Source organism: Pseudorasbora parva, chromosome 22 (genome assembly GCF_024679245.1).
Source record: "Pseudorasbora parva isolate DD20220531a chromosome 22, ASM2467924v1, whole genome shotgun sequence".
Taxonomy (NCBI): Eukaryota; Metazoa; Chordata; class Actinopteri; order Cypriniformes; family Gobionidae; genus Pseudorasbora; species Pseudorasbora parva.
The window spans coordinates 17,301,786-17,320,400 of NC_090193.1; the positions used below are offsets into that span (position 1 = coordinate 17,301,786).

At 38.4% G+C, this 18,615-nt stretch overlaps 1 protein-coding gene across 2 annotated transcripts; it reads right to left on the minus strand.

Moving 5' to 3' along the window:
- Positions 1-290: 290 nt before the first annotated feature.
- Positions 291-18,335, minus strand: socs7 (suppressor of cytokine signaling 7). 2 transcript variants are annotated; one of them, XM_067432037.1, is made up of 10 exons: positions 16,433-18,335; positions 14,824-14,888; positions 14,462-14,566; positions 9,176-9,307; positions 4,817-4,962; positions 4,429-4,597; positions 2,880-3,008; positions 1,866-2,001; positions 939-1,079; positions 291-828 (listed from the first exon to the last, which is right to left on the minus strand). In XM_067432037.1, exons 1-9 carry the CDS (start codon positions 17,794-17,796, stop codon positions 959-961), a joined length of 2,367 nt encoding a protein of 788 aa, XP_067288138.1. In that variant the 5' UTR covers positions 17,797-18,335; the 3' UTR covers positions 291-828; positions 939-958. The 2 variants fall into 2 exon arrangements, with proteins under 2 accessions (XP_067288138.1, XP_067288139.1); XM_067432038.1 differs by lacking the exon at positions 9,176-9,307.
- Between the last annotated feature and the right edge of the window lie 280 nt (positions 18,336-18,615).

Sequence of the window (18,615 nt, forward strand, 5' to 3'; positions counted from 1 at the left end):
TGTAAAAAAAAAAGGGTGTTACCATTATACTGATGGGATTGATTAGAAATACCAGGGTACTGGAAGATAATCATAGTCATGCTATTAATACAGAACACCATGCTAATTCAAATAAAACCTTGGAATCACCATGATAGTGCATGCCCAAAAACAAACAAACAAACAAACAAACAAACACATGGTAAACTCATAGTGATCTGCAAATGCTTTTTTTCCTTTTCTTTAAAAAAAGGAAAAACAGATGCGTCCATTCAAGAGATATACATAAATAATGTGGAAAAAGTCAACCACCACTTATTTTCAAGTTTACTTTGTCTTTTACTCAAAATACAGTTCATGTGGCCTGATCAGACTGAAGGAGTTACAATCAGGGAAAGGACAAATAAAGGGGTCACACACTCCACCCAGGGGCAGGGGCCTGATGAGGAAAGAAAGAAGAACCGAACAGAGACGGATTCACAAACCGGCCAGTTTAAAAACTCCAGTGTAATATAACCTACAGATGAAGGCTCTTGCTAGTACCCCAAGTCGAATGTCCTTGTTCCGTTTTTTTGTTCAACTTATTTTTTAAAGTCCACTGTTTGCTGTCCAGTGACCTTTCAAGTCTTTGTCTATCATGTCAGTCTCTGGATTTATTTGCCTGCTCAACATAGACAGTATTCCAGCACTCCTCTGTAGCCTACTCCCTCTGTCCACGTATTGGTCAAGAGGAGGGGCCAGTCGGCTGATGTTCATTGGCTTCTGCTGGAAGACTGGCAGGGAGTTGGAGCAGAGCTGTGCACCAGGAAGTGTCCATGCGCTGTTCCATCTATTACCCAAACACAAATCCTACAAAAAAGAATATATTTTTGTTTTGTTAATTAAATACGTTGGCAACAGAGCATTGAGTACACCATAATATACCGGTATGTAGAACAGTCATTGCTGCAAGTACTTACAGTGAAAAGGAGCGATCTGGCTATGTTTCAGACTCGGCTTCCTGTTCCACACCTGCTGCCCGGCGCATGCCTTTGATTGACAGGTACATCTCTTCCTCTGGATCATAGTAATAGAACTTCCTCAAGTAGACAATGAGTGGTCTATGATGAAAAAAGGAGAAATGTTAGTCTATAGTATAGACAATACAAATATAGATATTTTTATTTCAATAAAACCTCATTACAGTGGGTAGACATGTGATACACCCATAACCACCAAAAGTTTTAGGGATGCACAATTGACAAAAAAAAGTATAATTTTATTAGTTTATATTAATAGATTTTATTTTAAATAGAGCACATTATTTATTAGCACATAGCATCATTTATCAGTAAGTTTGGGGTATAAAGATTTTTTTTATTTGAAAGAAATTCATGCTTTTATTTAGCAAGAAGGCATTAAAAAAATAGATAGAAAGGGACAGTAAAGCGAATTATAGCTACAAAAGACTTCTATAAGTTCAAATAAGGGCTATATTTTAAAAACTTTTTATTCATGAAATAATCGTTAAAAAAAGTCACGTTTTTCAAAAAAAAATAATTAATCAGTTTTAAACATTGATAGTAATAAGTTGTTATTATTATTAAAAAATATTTTCTTGAGTACTAAATCAGTGATTTAGATTTGTGACACTGAAGGCTGGAGTAATGCTGATGAAAATTCAGCTTTGCATTCCAAGAATAAACTACATTTTAAAATAAATTACAATACAAAACAGTTATTTTAAACTAATCATATAGCACAATATAATAGTTACTCTATTTTAATCAAATAAATGTAGCCATGTTGAGCAGAAGAGACTTAAAAAAAATATGAAAAAACTATTAGACCTAAAACTCTTGAATTACAGGATATCAGAACTCTAAATCGGCAAAAGAGAGTCATACTTGGGCAGGGGCAGCTCCTGGATGTGGTCTATGCGGACGAGTTGTCTGATGCAGAAACGGCACAGATGCTGGAGTGATTTCACATTGCTGAAGCGTGAGACTGGATAGAGCAGCTGCACAGGGGTCGGGGGCAACCCTGAGACAGACACAAGACAGTTTCATTACACTGACCTTTCATCTCTCACATCCCTAAACCTGTTTTTGGTCTTTACAAACAAAATAAACTCTGCCTCTTTCTTTTGTGCATATTGTTACCACAAACAGTTCAGACAAAACCATGGTTATTATTAACTACATCTGTTGCTTGTGTGCCCCTGTAATGTTATTTTAATCATTCCTAATTTAGTTTTGGAGGTTACCTGCATTCAAGGTCAAAAAACACTTTGTCTATAATATAATATACTTTTTCATAATATACATTGCAGCATCACCTCTTTTCTGACAGTGTCTGAAGTAGTTCAATAAAGCATCTGGTCTCTCTAAACCCCTTCTTTCTGAGAGCTTCCTCTGCTCTGATTGGTCAGATAGCCCAGTCTGTTGTGATCGTTCTGCCTGATTGGTGATTGGTCGGAAACGAAATGTCCATTATCATATCTGAATTTATCAGAACATATTCTGTCTTTTTATGTCAATGGCGAGTCACGCAGGGACTGTGCTCCTCCGCAGTGGTACCTACCAGACCGGTCTGAAATAGTCCCAATAAAAACACTTATTATAAGTGTACCATAATGATTCAGGGACAAAAACACGGTTTGGAAAATGGATTCATGTTTTACATTCATCCTGAACACAAAAAAAGTTACGGACAGTAGCTTTAAGTTTAAATAAAATGACTAAAACTGGAAAAAAAATTAAAGCGAAATAACTTCAGGCACTTTTTTGTCCCTATTTGTCCCTCCTTCATCAGTAAACATAACAAATGAATGCACTTTATTAGTATTCAACAGTAGTGGCTGAGAATCCTGTATTGTCTGCTAATGTTTTGTCATATGAGAAGGATATGTGTAGCCTTACCAGGTACACGTGAACGTAGGAAGTAGAGGAATTTTCCATTTTTAGAGTGCATGATGGCTCGCTCAATGAATTCAACCACAGAATGGCAGCGGTCCTCAAATTTAGGGTGGCACCATAAACTGAAGGTTCCTGAAGAGTTAAAGACAAAAACTTTTTTACAGCCAAATGTAGTAGTATTTCTCATATTTTTGGTTTGGTTCAAACCTTTTTAATTTTGATCTACTATTAATTAAAATTATTTATTTTCTCAGACGAAAACTTTCATTACCAAAGCCCTGTTTCCACCGAAATTATCCAGAACAGTTTGTCCCAGGAACTTTTTTTCCAACAGACATGTTGCTGTCTTCATCTAAAGTACCGTGAAGATTAGTCTGGTGACGTAGGACTACTTGCTGGAGTTTGTCCTCCACATTTATGCTTAATAAAGCCTGATATTCGTCGTCGTTCCATCTTGTTGGTTCGAATAGCAAACAACTTTTACTTCACGCACCGCAACAGACTTTTAAAGCAGTGGTTGAAATAAAATGCTGCATGAACTCAACCAATCAGCATGCTCAGCGCCCAAGTACCAACCCCAAAAGTTCCTGAACTTTGAAAAAGTACTACCTCGCGAGCAGGGACTTTTTGAGGGGAAAATCTTTACCTAGACCTTCATTTAGACCCTCGTTCCTGTGGTCAAAACACAATGAGTACCACCCGCAAGTCCCTAGTTCCTGGGGAAAGTTCCTGCGGTGGAAACGCGGCTAAAGTAAAACGATTATTTATTGCAAAGACCATATCAATAGGTATTATTAGAAATAAACCAAAATGTTACTTATGTGGCTTTTTACAACTTTACTTATAAACAAAAGCTAATTGCTCTAATATGAAAGTAGAATTTTCCCTTAGGATAAAACTATAAACATTTTGTTATTCAATGTTTAAAATAATAGTTTACTTACAATAAACAAAGACAACTTTTACTGTGATGTCTAAAATATGCATTATATTGTCTGTTATGTACTTACAACACACAAAAACAACACACACACACACACACACACACACACACACACACACACACCAGAAAAAGGAATAAAATCTACAATCATTTCTGCAGTCATTAAAGCTAACCAACACTCATGTGAAAATACTATTCAAATAAAATATTTTCTTTTCATTTTTTTGTATGGGGAGTTGCTTTTAGACAAAACAAAGCAGGTTTAAACCTGGAAACTATAAACGATTTAGACCAATTTAAAATGCACTTTTAACAATGACAATCATTTTTTTTTTTTAGTGTAATGTCTAATGTGCAAGAAATTAAATGGGGGTGTGAAAACATTTAATGACTTTGATTTAAAAAAAATTTAGGACTAACTGTGTGCACTGTCATTCTGCAAGTCATGAAATGTAATCTGTTTGTTCAGACAGTGTAGTCCCATCACTGATCTTTTAATCGGACTATGAGGTTTGTAAAAGTAGGATTTCATCTGTTTTTTGGCTACACATTCAAGTCTGATATGCCAAAAAAGAGTATGTGTGTGTTCATGTATATATGTGTGTTTACCTCTGTAGTGCTCCATACGTGTGTGGTGTGTGACTCCTTGTGAGCGAAAACTGAGGCTGAGGATGTATCGTGGGTCTGAACTGTCCCGCACCAAAAACGAGCCATCTGGCTTCCCTCTTAGCTTCATTTCAGCATCCTCCCAGTTCATTGGCCCCCAATACCAGCCACACTGCAGACACACAAACACACAATGACCATCCAACAGTGCTAGAAAAAAAGAAAAGCTGCTTACAGAGAAAGCATGCAAAACCCATGAAATGAAATGGACAACCACAGGAAGCCACAGAGGCATTTCATAGTTAAAAAGTCATGCCCAGTGATATTACAATCATATGACTGGAAATGTCAGTTATTTCTTGACTTCACATCAACTGATTTTGTCTCTCACCCGCTCCAGCTCTCTCAGGCTGGCAGTGAAGCTGCTGGAATCGGCACCTCTTAATGGACACATGATCGGGGGCGGGGCCACTCTGACAGGGGCCGGAGTATCCATCGGTGATGCCGCCGAATGAGGAAGTGCCCGGAAGAAAGCATCTGAGACACAAAGAAGCAAATATTGAGTTGTAAACAGCTGATAATACTAATGAGAACGTATACCTTCTTTTTAAGTCTATAACTTGTCAAATAACAAATATACACTCCTAAAGGCAATACAAAAGTTTGTCTTAAGTGTCACATGATCGTTCAGAAAATTATAATATGCTGATCTGCTGCTCAAGGACAAATCAACATTTTGTATTATTATCAATGCTGGAAAACGGTTGTGCAGATCAATATTTTTGTGTAAACCTTGATACTTTTTTTCAAGATTCTTTGATGAACAAAAAGTTTACAGCATTGATTTGAAATGGATCTTCTAGCATATGAATATCTTTAGTCACTTGATCATTTTCATGGATCCCTGCTGAATAAAAGTTTTTCACCAAAGATTTTTGAAAAGTAGTGTAAATTGAATTGAAAAGTATTGTAAATTATTTTCAAGGTTTTATTTATTTATTTCCTTACTTACTTTTTACAGTCCAGTAGTATTACAGGCCTATAAGTGTACATTTTAAAAAAGTACAAATATCCCAAGTTGGTAATATGAGGTTCTTAAAAATGATGTATAAGACAAGAATTTAAAAATTGCTTTAAAATTTCTAAATAAATTCGGATGAGACACATTTTTATCAAAGCAGGTTAATTTCTGACACAAAAAAAGATACAATTCACTGAATACACACTGACCTTTTGTGACAACATGGCCCATTAGTGCACTCCTGACGGCTAGAGCAAAACAAAGTTCTAATTTAAAAGAGTTCTGAACTGGGTTTTTTAAAAGGGTCATGGGCTGAAAAATCAAATTTTCCTTGTGCTTTTGACATATAAGAGTTCATCATACTTTAAGAATATCCTGTAAGTTTCAGAACTGAAAACTTCCTTGTTTGTCCAAAACCAGTTTTTATCGAAACTAAGCCTAGAGAAAGACTCTAGTGGAATGTGCCTATGACAGGTAAAAGACCGCCCCTATAGATGAAAATGAAAGTCAACTTCATCATTACAACTTTGGCCCCACTCACTGGTGTGTTAGTGAGATGTCCAGAAAAGAAGAGCAATACAGGATGGACTACAAATAACACTACCATCCAAAGGATCCTAGTGCTAGGAATGTGGTTATTTATTTTCAACAATGTGAATTTCTCAGTTGAGCATTATTTGTTTGTTCTGTACATTTCACTGTGGATTCTTTGGGAAATCAGTCATTATTTGTAGCAGGCTTTGCAAACAGACTTTTTTTTCCGATATTGACTTGACAGTAACGCGACAACATGTAAGTAACCGTGTTAATTCTAATGCCTGATCTGTGACCAGTGATTTCTGATATGTAATGATTCATGTACAGTCCGATGTTCTTTGTCTGTGTTAATAAATCAAACCAGTGACTACACGGTCAACTACACATTGGTTCTTTTAGTAGGATAAAAAATATTTTTATGTAAGCTGATGAGTTCTGGATTCGTGCCACAACTACCGTTATAATCAACTAATCTCTTTTTTTTTTACATTGTGTTTGCACTGTTAATATGCAGAAATCAAGTTGCAAAGACAAGATCACTGTATTCGTGTGCTCAACTTGTCTGTGATTGGGTACAATGCTCATCACTGCAACCTTTCACGCCTCCATCGAGTCAAACCAAAATGTATTCAGAGACCTTCAACATTTTCTTACATCACAGTTTATTTACTATAGTTTAGACAATGGTAATAAAATATGATAAGAACTCAAGAGATAAACTGTCAGAGCAAATTCATAATTTTGCTGGAAAGGTAATGGATTACAATCAAATCAGTCAGCTGTTAAATGTATGTAAACGATTAGAAAATACCAATTTAGGTCAACCAATTACCAAGCAATGATTAATTTTGTTCAGTCTGTGGTATAAAAGGTCGCATTAGCAATTCAAGAAAAGACACTTAAGCAAAAAATGGTCATTTTGTTTCCAGTTTTTTTTTGTAGAAATTTCACTGGTAGTCCACTATATGACACATATGTTACAGTTTACTTTATTTTGCTATCATCACTTACATAAATTAACTATAGTGTCCTGCACCCACTATTAAAAAAATATATCTGGAGTCTGAATAATTTTATTTTGACTGTAAATATAAAGCCATACATCTAAATATAATGCTATAATCAAAACTTTTCACAATTATGAGAGCTCTAACCGTAAACACGTGCTAAAAGTTTTAGAGAGAGTTATGTACTACTTAACTATTTCATATGCAAAGATGTTAGCCAATCAGTGACGTCTCAAAGCAGACACGCCCCTTCAAACAGAGCGTTCAAATCAGCTGGCTATAAATTCAGGGTAGGAAAAATGCCTTTTATTTCTAAATTATGACCATTTTTGATGTAAAAAAATCATATTAACATTACAAGTACACCACAGGAAACATTTTAAAACAACTTGTGACAACTTCCCTCTGTGACATCTGTGAAGGTCTCCCCTATAGCATATCACACTGCAGGACACATCTTTCACTATGTTGCCATCAACCTATTTTTATGTGCATTTTGGTATTTTCCACTTAAAAAACGTCCACCAATGTGCATCCTTTCTAAAAATGCACATAACAAAATGTATGTGCTCAATTGAGGCAGATACATGTTTTATCCAATAAGAAGACTGGAGCATAAACTACACTGGAAACACATTTACCGAATTAATCCCTGATGTGCAACAAAAAGAGTGACTTATAGGGTTAGTTGACCATTAATTACTTACCCTAATGTCGTTCGACATCATCTTCGGAACACAATTGAAGATATTTTTGTTAAAATGCGATGGCTCAGACAGGCCTTCATTGACACCAATGTCATTTCCTCTCTCAAGACCCATAAAGGCACTAAAGACGTCGTTACAAAGCCCATCTCACTACAGAGTCTGTACAATCATTTTATGAAGCCACAAGAATAGTTTTTGTGCGCAAAAAAAAAAAGATTCTATAGTGATGGTCAGATTTCAAAAAGACTCGAACCGTTATGAATCAGCATTCACAAACTGCTGAAATCATGTGACACTCGCAATCTGAATCATGAATCGATACGCTGATTCATAACGGTTCGAAGCTTTGTTCTGAAATCGGCCCATCACTATAAAAGTCGTTATATAGGGGTTTTTTGCGCACAAAAACTATTCTCGCCGCTTCATAAAATTATAGAGCCACTGTAGTGAGATGGGCTTTGTAACGTCATCTTTAGTGCCTTTATGGGTCTTGAGAGAGGAAATGACATTGGTGTCAATGAAGGCCTGTCTGAACCATCGGATTTCAACAAAAATATCTTCATTTGTGTTCAGATGAACGGAGGTCTTACAGGTGTCAAATGACATTAGGGTCAGAAATTAATGAGATAATTTTCATTTTTGGGTGAACTAACCCTCTAACTCAACCTAGAGTGCCTCAACAGTGGATGCAATTGGGTACTTGGACTAAGCAGACCAATTTCATTTCACAGGATCTCAAATGTTGGTTTGATCATTCTGAATTACCTGACCCAAAGTCTGTCATCAGAAAGATTTGGTATAATGACCTCCCAGATGTGTCTCACATGACCGTGTTTCCAATTGAAGCAACTTCCATTTTTTTTACAGATATTTTTGCTGCAATTTCCCAGGAAGTGATCATTTTGTTCTCTAGAAGATCTGATGAGACACAACTTTGAAACTGCAAGTGATGAGATGCCGTATAAACTACCAATAAATGTTTACATACCATGTTCTCTAGATAAAGTTAGGTTGAACTACTATTAAAAGCGTATATCTTAGACAAAAGTTATATTGCTATACGAGTTATTCAGCAAAAGAACTACAACACAGCTTAAGTTTGAACCCTAAAGTATGGCACCATCTCGCTTACACTTCCTCTTTTTATAAACGCGCATTAGTCACACAGCCTTCTTCCTCCGAACTGCGAAAGGAAATGTGAAACGAAACTGTGCGGTCAACCAAAGCCTTTGTTTGACAAAACGATACATGCAACGGATGGCATGTATTGTCTTTACCTTTCACCAGAACATCACGGTTACATTTACACTTTATTCCATTTCCCTTTATGTTTGATGGAATAAAGGTGCTTCTGAGGGCAGAGAATGAGCCGGTTCGCAGAAAAGGAAGTGGAGGTTGGAGTCTGCTCTCAGAACCAGAGAAGCGCCCTGAAACACCCTGAAACACACACCGCCCCCTCCACTGCACCCAAGTCTTACCATTGAGGCTGAGACTATGCTGGATGGTGGCGTGGAGAGGGGGAGGAGGAGGAAGAGGCAGAGGGAGAGACTGCAGGGAGGCCCCCATTACACTCACTAGGAAAGGCCCAGGCTGCGGCCCACCTATATCGTCTGGAAGAGAGCAGGAGGGAGGGTTCAGAGCCAGGAGAATAAGGAGATGTCACAGAAAAAGCAATGGAAGCGTAGAGAAGGTTAAAGTCTATTAGAATGAGACAGGAGCCTGGGGCGATGAAGAGGAATCAGAACATGACTACAATAAACCCTGATATCATTCAGCTTCGGAGCAAAGGGACAGCAACAATATTCTTGCATATATTAGCAAAAATAGATCAAAATGCAGCCAGATTTTAGAAGATAAGATTTTGATTAGATTAACTGCAAACTGCAGTATTGGAACTAATATGAATATTACATTCAGTGACCTGTGCTTTATGTATGAATAACATTGTTTTGCCTGTCTGAACCATAAAGGAGCAAGACAAATCCTTCAATTATGTGACAAAATCTGATCCTCTTATAGCACTTGAAGACTAAGACACCGTGACAGGAAGCAAATGACATGGGGAACCGCAACATGGGAAAACAACATGGGTAAATCCACACACTGGTATGTGCATTCAATCACACACTCACGACACTGGAAAATGCATTTCTTCCCAGCTGTGGAAAAATGATGTGGAGCATTTTCTTTTCACTTTAAATAAATATTTGATGTTTAATAAAGTGTTTCATTGAGATGCTATTATAGTTTTTAAAATAATATTTTGAGTCAAAATGTTACTAACTAAGTGAAAATGACTAATGTTGTAAATTAAATAAGCTATTAATATTTTATTTTATTTCAACAAAATTTTATTTTTTATGGTTTTAGTTTTAGCTAACTATGATAACACTGGTTCAATACAATCTTATTTAATAACATTTGTGACAATGTTGATTACCACAAAAAATATTATGACCTTTTCTTTAAAGAAAAAAAGGTGTTACAGTGAGGCACCTACAATGGAAGTGAATGTGGCCAATCCATCCAAGTAAAAAAATACTAATTGTTTTAATTGGAAAAATCACTTAACTACCTACAGTGTAAAGTTATATCCAATTTTACACCTCTAAAATATCTGTAAAAGTTATTTAAACGGTTTCACAGCTCAGAAATACATAGGTTTTAACAAAATAATTAATGTAAGTCATGATTATAAAATCTTCAAATGTCAGCTTTTAAAGGAATACTTCACCGCTTTTTCATATTAAACAATGTTTTTCCCTTAACTAAAACGAGTTGATACATACCTCTCTTGTCTGAATGCTTGCACTTAATCTCTGACGCGCGGTGACATTCTGATAGCATTTAGCTTAGCCCACTAAGCCCAGTTCATTCACTATGGTACCAAACAGAGATCAAGTTAGAAGCGACCAAACACCTCCACGTTTTCCCTATTTAAATACAGTTACACTAATAGTTGAACGAACAAGTATGGTGACACAAAATAAAACGTGGTGCTTTTCTAAGCGGATTAAAAAGGAGAACTATAATGTATGGCGGAATAGCACTTCTGAGAGTACTTCCGACTCATTTTTGTCAATGGGGGGAGTGGGAGATGGGAGGGAGAATGTTTCAGCCGGGACTTTTTACTGCGCTGAGTCGAAGTACTCTCAGAAGTGCTATTCCGCCATACATTATAGTTCTTCTTTTAATCCGCTAAAAAAAGCGCCACGTTTTATTTTATGTCTCCATACTTGTTCGTTCAACTATTAGTGTAACTGTATTTAAATAGGGAAAACGTGGAGGTGTTTGGTCACTTCTAAGTTGATCTCTGTTTGGTACCATAGTGAATGAACTGGGCTTAGTGGGCTAAGCTAAATGCTATCAGAATGTCACCGCGCGTCAGAGAGGCGAGAGAGGTATGTACCAACTCGTTTTAGTTAAGGGAATAATATAGTTTGATATAAAAAAGGGGTGAAGTATCCCTTTAAAGGTGCACTATGCAACTTTCCGTCCACTGGAGGGCGCCTATTCAAAACAAATGCGTAGTTTGATGAAGGAAAATTGTGAGCGCAGCATCTTGGGAGATGTGGTCTTCACATCACAGCCAGTGGGAAATAGGACTTGGGCAGAAATCACGTTCATGCATGCGGTTATTAACGTTACTGCAGTGTAAAGCAGAGCAGGACCGAGTGTTATGGACCTGAGCACAGCTGCTGGAGCGATTGTGAAACAAATATTCGCCTCGCGAATACCGGGACTTTTATTATGACGGGACGGGACACAGTCGCCGGTCGCTTGCACTGATCCGCTCTTTCGGTTATGATTTTGAGGTAATGCAGCTCTGTTTATCATATTAGATACATTTAAGTGTGTTTAAAATGATGTTATGACGTTACTCCGTGCGTTCACTTGTTCACACTGCTAAGAGTAAAACGCTCCTGCCAAATAAAACCCGAAACCAAGGGTAGCGCAGATATGACACGATTGACAGGCGACTCCCTCAAACGCAATGCTGAAACATCCCGGTCCTTAGTTAAAATAGCAATTTTCTCACAATTTACAAATAGATGGAAACATCTGGGATATTGTAGATACTCAACTGAACAAAATATATAACACTGGCCTAGTGGTTTTTTGATATTTTACTGCAAAAATACTACATAGTGCACCTTTAAAAACTCCAAACATTGGCTCAATTCACTTTCATTATAGGTATCTCATTGTAACCTCCATTTTTCTTTTTTTAAATAAATAGTCAGCTTAGTTTTTTTATGCTAATCAACATTACAACACAAATGCTGTAAATAGAGCTGAACCCGAAATAATCCTCTACTCTTTACTGAGAATGTGCACATTGCTCACCTAAACGTAGTTTAGGAAAATAATCAATTTCGAACACAATGACTGAATAATCCCACATACCTAATCATCTCCGTTCACACACGACAAAGACAGCTTCAGATCCAAATATCTATCTCTCTAGTATTGAGACTATTTCGAAATTCCCTCGCAAAGACCACACTGAGCTGATGAACAGGAAGAAACTGTGCAGTGGCCTCACTTTATTAGAAAAGGAACTCATCTGTGTGTCAAAATACGGGTAAAGTTTAACCACATGTAGACTTACACAATAACTCCTTTTAAGTGACGCTTCTGCAAATTTTATGCTTGCAGATTGCAATCAGAGATTCTGGTAACCATGAAATGAAAAGAATGAAGGTCGATTAAAAAAAGGGGAAATGAAAGGACAGAGTAAAAGAATAAGAAAGAAGGTTGATGTCACGACATCTTTAAAGCTGCAGTCCGTAACCTTTTGGGGTAAAAATTATATACATTTTTGAGCAAGTACATAACCAGCCAGTGTTCAAAACTATCTGCTTACCTTAGCTCAATTTTTAAGGTTGTAATAATGTTTGTTAATTCCAGTGGTACTGGTGGACTTCCGTGGGAAATTCGAGCATATCTTTGCTTCATTACGTCAAATCTGTACACATAAAGAAGGTGTCCCAGCTAGTAGGCTAGATTGCATGTGAGGATGTCGGAGGTGGAGATTTATAGCCATTTCTCAGCATGTGATATAATTAAACTTAACAATTTGATGGCGAATCGAACGACAATCCCCAGTGACAACTGGATATTCACCCGGTTTGACGTGATATGATAAGTGATCATTAGATTTAATCAACACGATTTATTGCTTTTTTCCCCTTAGTTGGTCAGAACAAAAGTGGATGCTAGCTACTTTCTTATTCAGATGACAGTCTTATGTTGGTCATACTTTCAAACAGTAGAATCTGTGATTCCGGATGACAGTATCCACACCGTCGTGGTGACTGACACATTCTCCTCAAAACATTGGATTCATTGGATTCACGGCTGGGCCGTGCAGAGACACAATTCATGTAAAGTTGATCATTCTGCAAATAACTGCAATTGCAGGTTTCGAACAGAGATGGCGACAAAGAGGAAAGACTACAGACTCCAGCTTTAACATCCGTCTTGGGTTCGCTCACAGGTGCACAACTGCAGTAAGGTCAATCTCAGCAGTCTTTTTTGAACACTTGGAATTTTGGAATAGAATTTTGAGAGGAGGGTCTTTGATATTTTACTTTAAAAGTCAAAAAATTTCCTCATACTAAAATATTTGATTGATAGGCAGTCATTTGATGTTGTCTGAGAATAACAATGAAGCTCAAATGCAGCGACTTTAACCTCGCATTGCTGAAAATATGATCTAGTGATTCTGTAGCGAAGCTATTTTATTAATAAATTGAATGTTTCTAGCCTGACGTCGTCATACTCAATTCTAGTCAGAATATGAGTCTGATACTCCTCCACTGGGGTGTAATTATTGGGCGTGTTTCAACCAAACTAGGAAAAACATCAATAGGATAGACCTACAACCAATCAGAGCAATGTTAGTTATCAACAGAACTCAACTGCACTGTGTTGCCAAGTCTGCAGTTTTCCAGAGGGTTGTTTTCCATGTCCGAGGGTTGAAGCGACCTCAATTAGGTGATATATAGACTCATACAACCCTGTCTGCACGCACGCTGGAATAAACGATATTTGCCGGTGTTGTTAAAAAAAAAAAAAAGTAAGGATACACAGAGTACCTAGCAAACATGATCATCATTTCTGAGAGAAATTGTGAAGGTGAATGCATATACGAACAAGCTCTCCGTTTAGTATTTGAACAAATATAATCCAAGCGCCTTTGATGAAGTGCATGATTACGTTACTGTTCATCATCTGTCCATTATCGTCTAAAGCCTGCCCTGAAAATGTCATTGGTCCAAACAGTTTCTGTTTGGGCATAATCACTCCTCTGTGGATCAAGTCCAGACCGAACTGCCCGAGCTCAAATGTTGTGGGCCGGGCTGAGTTCGGCTGGCATCCAGGCTAGAATGTTTCCATGTGTGCGGTGCAATCTAAGATTTGCAAGTGATGTGTGTGTGTGCTTCAATGAAAGCAGTGCATTAATATACAACAGTGATTTATGTTACTACTGTTTTTACTGTTTTGATCAAACAAATGCAGCCTTGGTGAGGACTTCTTTCATAAATGACAAAAAATCTTGTGATTTATTTTGACTGACCCCAAACTTTTGAATGTAACAGTAAATAGAGGTGAGTACAAACAATGAAGTGACGATACCCAGGGGATGGGGAGGTTACTGGAGAAAATATGAGTGTGAAACAGATGGAGAGGTGCAAAGTAAGAATGAAGCAAAGCAGAAACGATCAAGAGGGTGTGTGAACATCTGAAGCGGGGCTCACCTAGCAGACTGAGACTCCGCCGAGGGGGAGGTGGAGGAGTGGGAGGGTGAGGGGAGTTCCTCCCTCTCTGAGAGATGTCCACATCCACCAAGGACACGGTCTCTCCTGCAACCAGAGCAATAGTACAAATAGAACTTAATTACAAGAGCCATAAGAACGACATTAACAACATTTGTTACAATAATGTAGCATAATTCCAGAGATTGGCCTAAAATGAGATTAATCTCATCCAAATCGTGTGTCTGTGTCATTATATTTCCCATGCACTGTGTAAGCTCATTAGTGGCTTGCAAATGTGCCTTCATTTAATGTATTCCACAGATTCCTTTAGCGTCTTCCCCACTTTATAAAACTTTGTTTACCTGTGAAAACGGGAGTAAAAGAGGCCGCAGAGAAGGCACTTTGTGCCCTTGTTAGTCCAGGTTGGCTGCAGAAAGACAATCATCATTTTAATAATTCAAATTAAAAAGACAACATATTAATTTACATTAATTCTGTTCTGTATCTCAAAGTTTATCATATCATTATTTATCTTTTTTTTTACTTTACAGTTTATAGTGAATTTAAAGACACTATAATCAACTCGCACTCACCTGTGATCCAGTTATGACTATGTTTTAAAGAACAACAAGTTTAATGAAATGTGTTTTATGATAGAAATGTTATGGAATATTTATGGAGAATGTGAAAGTGAGAAAACACGAACATGTCCTGGTTTCAATCACTATTCGGTGTAAAGTGGGGCAAAATCAATGAATGAAAAGTTAAATATTTTTAAAATATAAAATTTTAAGCTAAACAACATGCCGAAAAGCCAAAGGTGAAGTAAAGAGTAAAGATTTCTGGTCAAGAGCTTTATGATTTAGTTGTTTTTCTACACTTGTAAGAAAATGTGTAAAAATGTTACCTTCAGCATACAACAGCTTGCCACAATGGCAGTACTCTTAAAGGAACAACTGTACCTTATTTACCCCTATAATTTAAAGGTACATATTACTTATAGAAAGCCTATATATATATATATATATATATATATATATATATATATATATATATATATATATATATATATATATATATATATATATTCCTTTTAAATACTATGGAAGTCAGTGGGGTTCCGCTGTGTTCCCACACAGGTTTGGAACAACTTGAGGCTGCAAATGATGACAGAATTCTCATTTTTGGGCAAACTATCCCTTTAATTGCTGCCCCAGTGACAAGCTGTTGAACCCCTAAAGATACAAGTCTTGTAAACTTTTCTGACAGTATAGGCTACTCCATAAATTACACACAAATTTGAAGGAACCATAAATTGATTACTAACCAGGATTCAACAGTTGGACTAAAACTCATATTCTTATGAATGTCATTATTTTACAAGTTGTTAGAAACTTTTAAAAATCTATATTAAAAAACTGCTTGAAAAAGCACTTTTGATGTATGACTGTGTAGTTTATTGTATAACAACAAATTGTCTCCAAATTATGTTAACCTCAGAGCTTTTAATTTTTTTTAACTAATCATATGCTATATATATATATATATATATATATATATATATACACTGTCAGAAAAAAAGGTACATTTCTGTCACTGGGGCGGTACCCTAAGGTACAAAACCGAAACGGTACTAATATGTACCTTTAAGGTTCTACTATGTACCTTTAAGGTACTCATTTGCACTCTTAAAGTACTAATATGTACCTTTTAGAGGTGGGTAAGGTACAAAGATGTACCTTTTCACTTTTGTACCTTAGGGTACCGCCCCAGTGACAGCACTGTACCTTTTTTTCTGAGAGTGTATATATATATATATATATATATATATATATATATATATATATATATATATATATATATATAGTTGTCAAATAGAATATTAAAATAATATAAAATAAAAGCATAGGCTACAACAATACATGGACCGTCAATATCAAATTCCAACGTTGTTTGGGTAGAAGAACTCACCTGACTGTGTCCTGTTCCCCACCGATCGCTCCAGACATGTCAACTAAACTGCCCGCTGAGGATATGGAGAACGTGACTGAAGGTCTCTTGTCCAAAAGGTTGTTAGAGCCACTACAGCTTTTAGTTCTGAAAAGTTTACTCAGGCGTATTTTAAGCGAGCCCTTCCTGGATTTCCCTGGTACTTTCAAAGTCTTCTCTCCTCCGCTCGCAGGGGAAAGATGCGCCCGGGTCGTGTTCCTGTCTGCCCGGGCTTTCGGTGTGGACGCCTGGCTGGAGCACGGGGTGTCCGGGCTGGATGCGGCTTGGGATAAAACCTCGGGAGTCAGTTTGTCTGTGGTGGGACCCTGAGGCCTGGTGTTTACCGAGTCTCGCAACAAACAACACGCCGGTGAGCAAAGTCCCCCGGACACCCCCATAGCTTGTCCGGACAGCACGGATGGAAAACATTTTAGCGCAAACGCACCCGGCTCATTGTTTTGGGATTCGGTCTTCTGACAGGCATTGATGCCCAGGCCGTTCACCTCTTCTGACCCGAGGCCCTCCAGCACCAGTAGAGCATCGCTGGTCTCGGTCGGGTCCTCTCCCTGCCTGATTCCAGCCGAGCCGAGCACGCTTTGACACGAGCAGTGCTGCAGCTCGCCATCCTTGAGTAGAAAATCGGGTACCGGGGCGACTCCTAGCTCGCCGAATTTCCTCGCCAGCTCCAGGACAGGACCCTCTGGCAGCTGGAGCTGCCGCTGAGCAGTCGTGCAGCTCCAGCCCGCTTCTGTCATCGAGCTCGTTTTGTGATCCACAACCGGCGGCCAGTCTTGTTTGTCTGTGATCAAGCGATGCCGGTGACACAGTTCGCCTCCATCCGTATCCGTAGCAACCGCTGGCAGTTTGAGCTGTGGATGCAGCGTCCATGTAGGCGGATGCTGAGCATCCACAGCGCCAGACTCTGAAGCGAGTACCGCTTGGTCCTCAAAAGCCCTGCGCTGATCCTCCGAGTTGTTCTCGGCAAATCCTTCAGAGTCTCTCGATATGTTCCTGAATACCAACAGCTGAGGCCCCATTCCACCTCGGTGGGTGAGATCGTACCCGTGGGCCTCGGTTGAATGAAGAGGAGGCGGCGGCACAGACAGCGCAGGTCTAGTCGCCATCACTCCCGCGTCAGGTGCCTCCGTTCCGCTGGCCTGCGGAGCTTTGTTCACCGCCGAGATGTGGCCGTGATTCTGCGTGCATTCAAAGTTCCCCTTAATAGCCACCGTCAGCCCAGTGCCCGACGACAGATTCCCATTCTCCTCGTCCAAGCGGTCATCCTCGGCCGCGGAGACCAGGCGCATCAAGACAAAATCGGGAGACATATCTTGCGCGTTGTTCATTATTATTCCTCAATATACTGAAGGAATGAGCGATATCGGCGTTTCACATTGCTCCAGTCATGAGATCTCGGGTTTGTGATGATGGTAATCCTCTTGGTGTTAGTTAGCCCTCTCACTCAGCGCCAGACAATTAGTGCATATAAACTCTATTTCAGTCGCTCCTTCAACATTGCGCACGTCCTCGTCTCATTTCGCGTCCGGCCTTAAAAATCTCCACGGGTCTTTGTAGGGTCATACATAACGCTTCGTTTCACGCAATCCTAACGCCGTCTGTGGTCACATTACTGTCGAGGCCCCACCCGCCCGCTCACTTCCGCAAATTCGATGCGTTTCGTGTTTGGTCTTATCGGTGCCATTGCTGTCCACTTGGCTGCAGGCTATGTGCTGTCCCCTTTAGTGACGTGCACCGTGCTGTAATGTTGCTTTCATGTCATTTACCGCGCTGTTGTCTGGAAGATGGCCTTACCAACCGATGTTTGTGATGCATCAATTGTAGTGGCATCGGCTTACCGCACGAACCCAACACAAATGAAACTCTCCGTGCAAATCGGTTGCATTGAGTCAAGACAAATGACTTGCATGATACCATCGTTTAAATAATCACTCTCATCCTGATATACTACAACAAAAATAAAAATAAAGCATTATGTCAAACACAATGCCTGTAAATAGAACCAAGGGAATATTATGATGATGGACATGCTAGTAATTCAATTATAAACAATAACTTATTTAAATGATAATTTATCGCAGGCTATTTTTTTAATGAATGTAGGCTATATTGAAATGTTTTTCAAATTCCTTTTTAAAAGTTCAAAC

What these genes read in the sequence shown, in the direction of transcription:
- socs7 (XM_067432037.1), bottom strand. Translation starts at nt 17,796, where the DNA reads ATGAACAACGCGCAAGATATGTCTCCCGATTTTGTCTTGATGCGCCTG. An exon ending in GGGGAACAGGACACAGTCAG is followed by an intron (nt 14,889 to 16,432) that starts GTGAGTTCTTCT and finishes GTCTTTCTGCAG; the next exon opens with CCAACCTGGACTAACAAGGG. An exon ending in TTTTACTCCCGTTTTCACAG is followed by an intron (nt 14,567 to 14,823) that starts GTAAACAAAGTT and finishes CTCTGGTTGCAG; the next exon opens with GAGAGACCGTGTCCTTGGTG.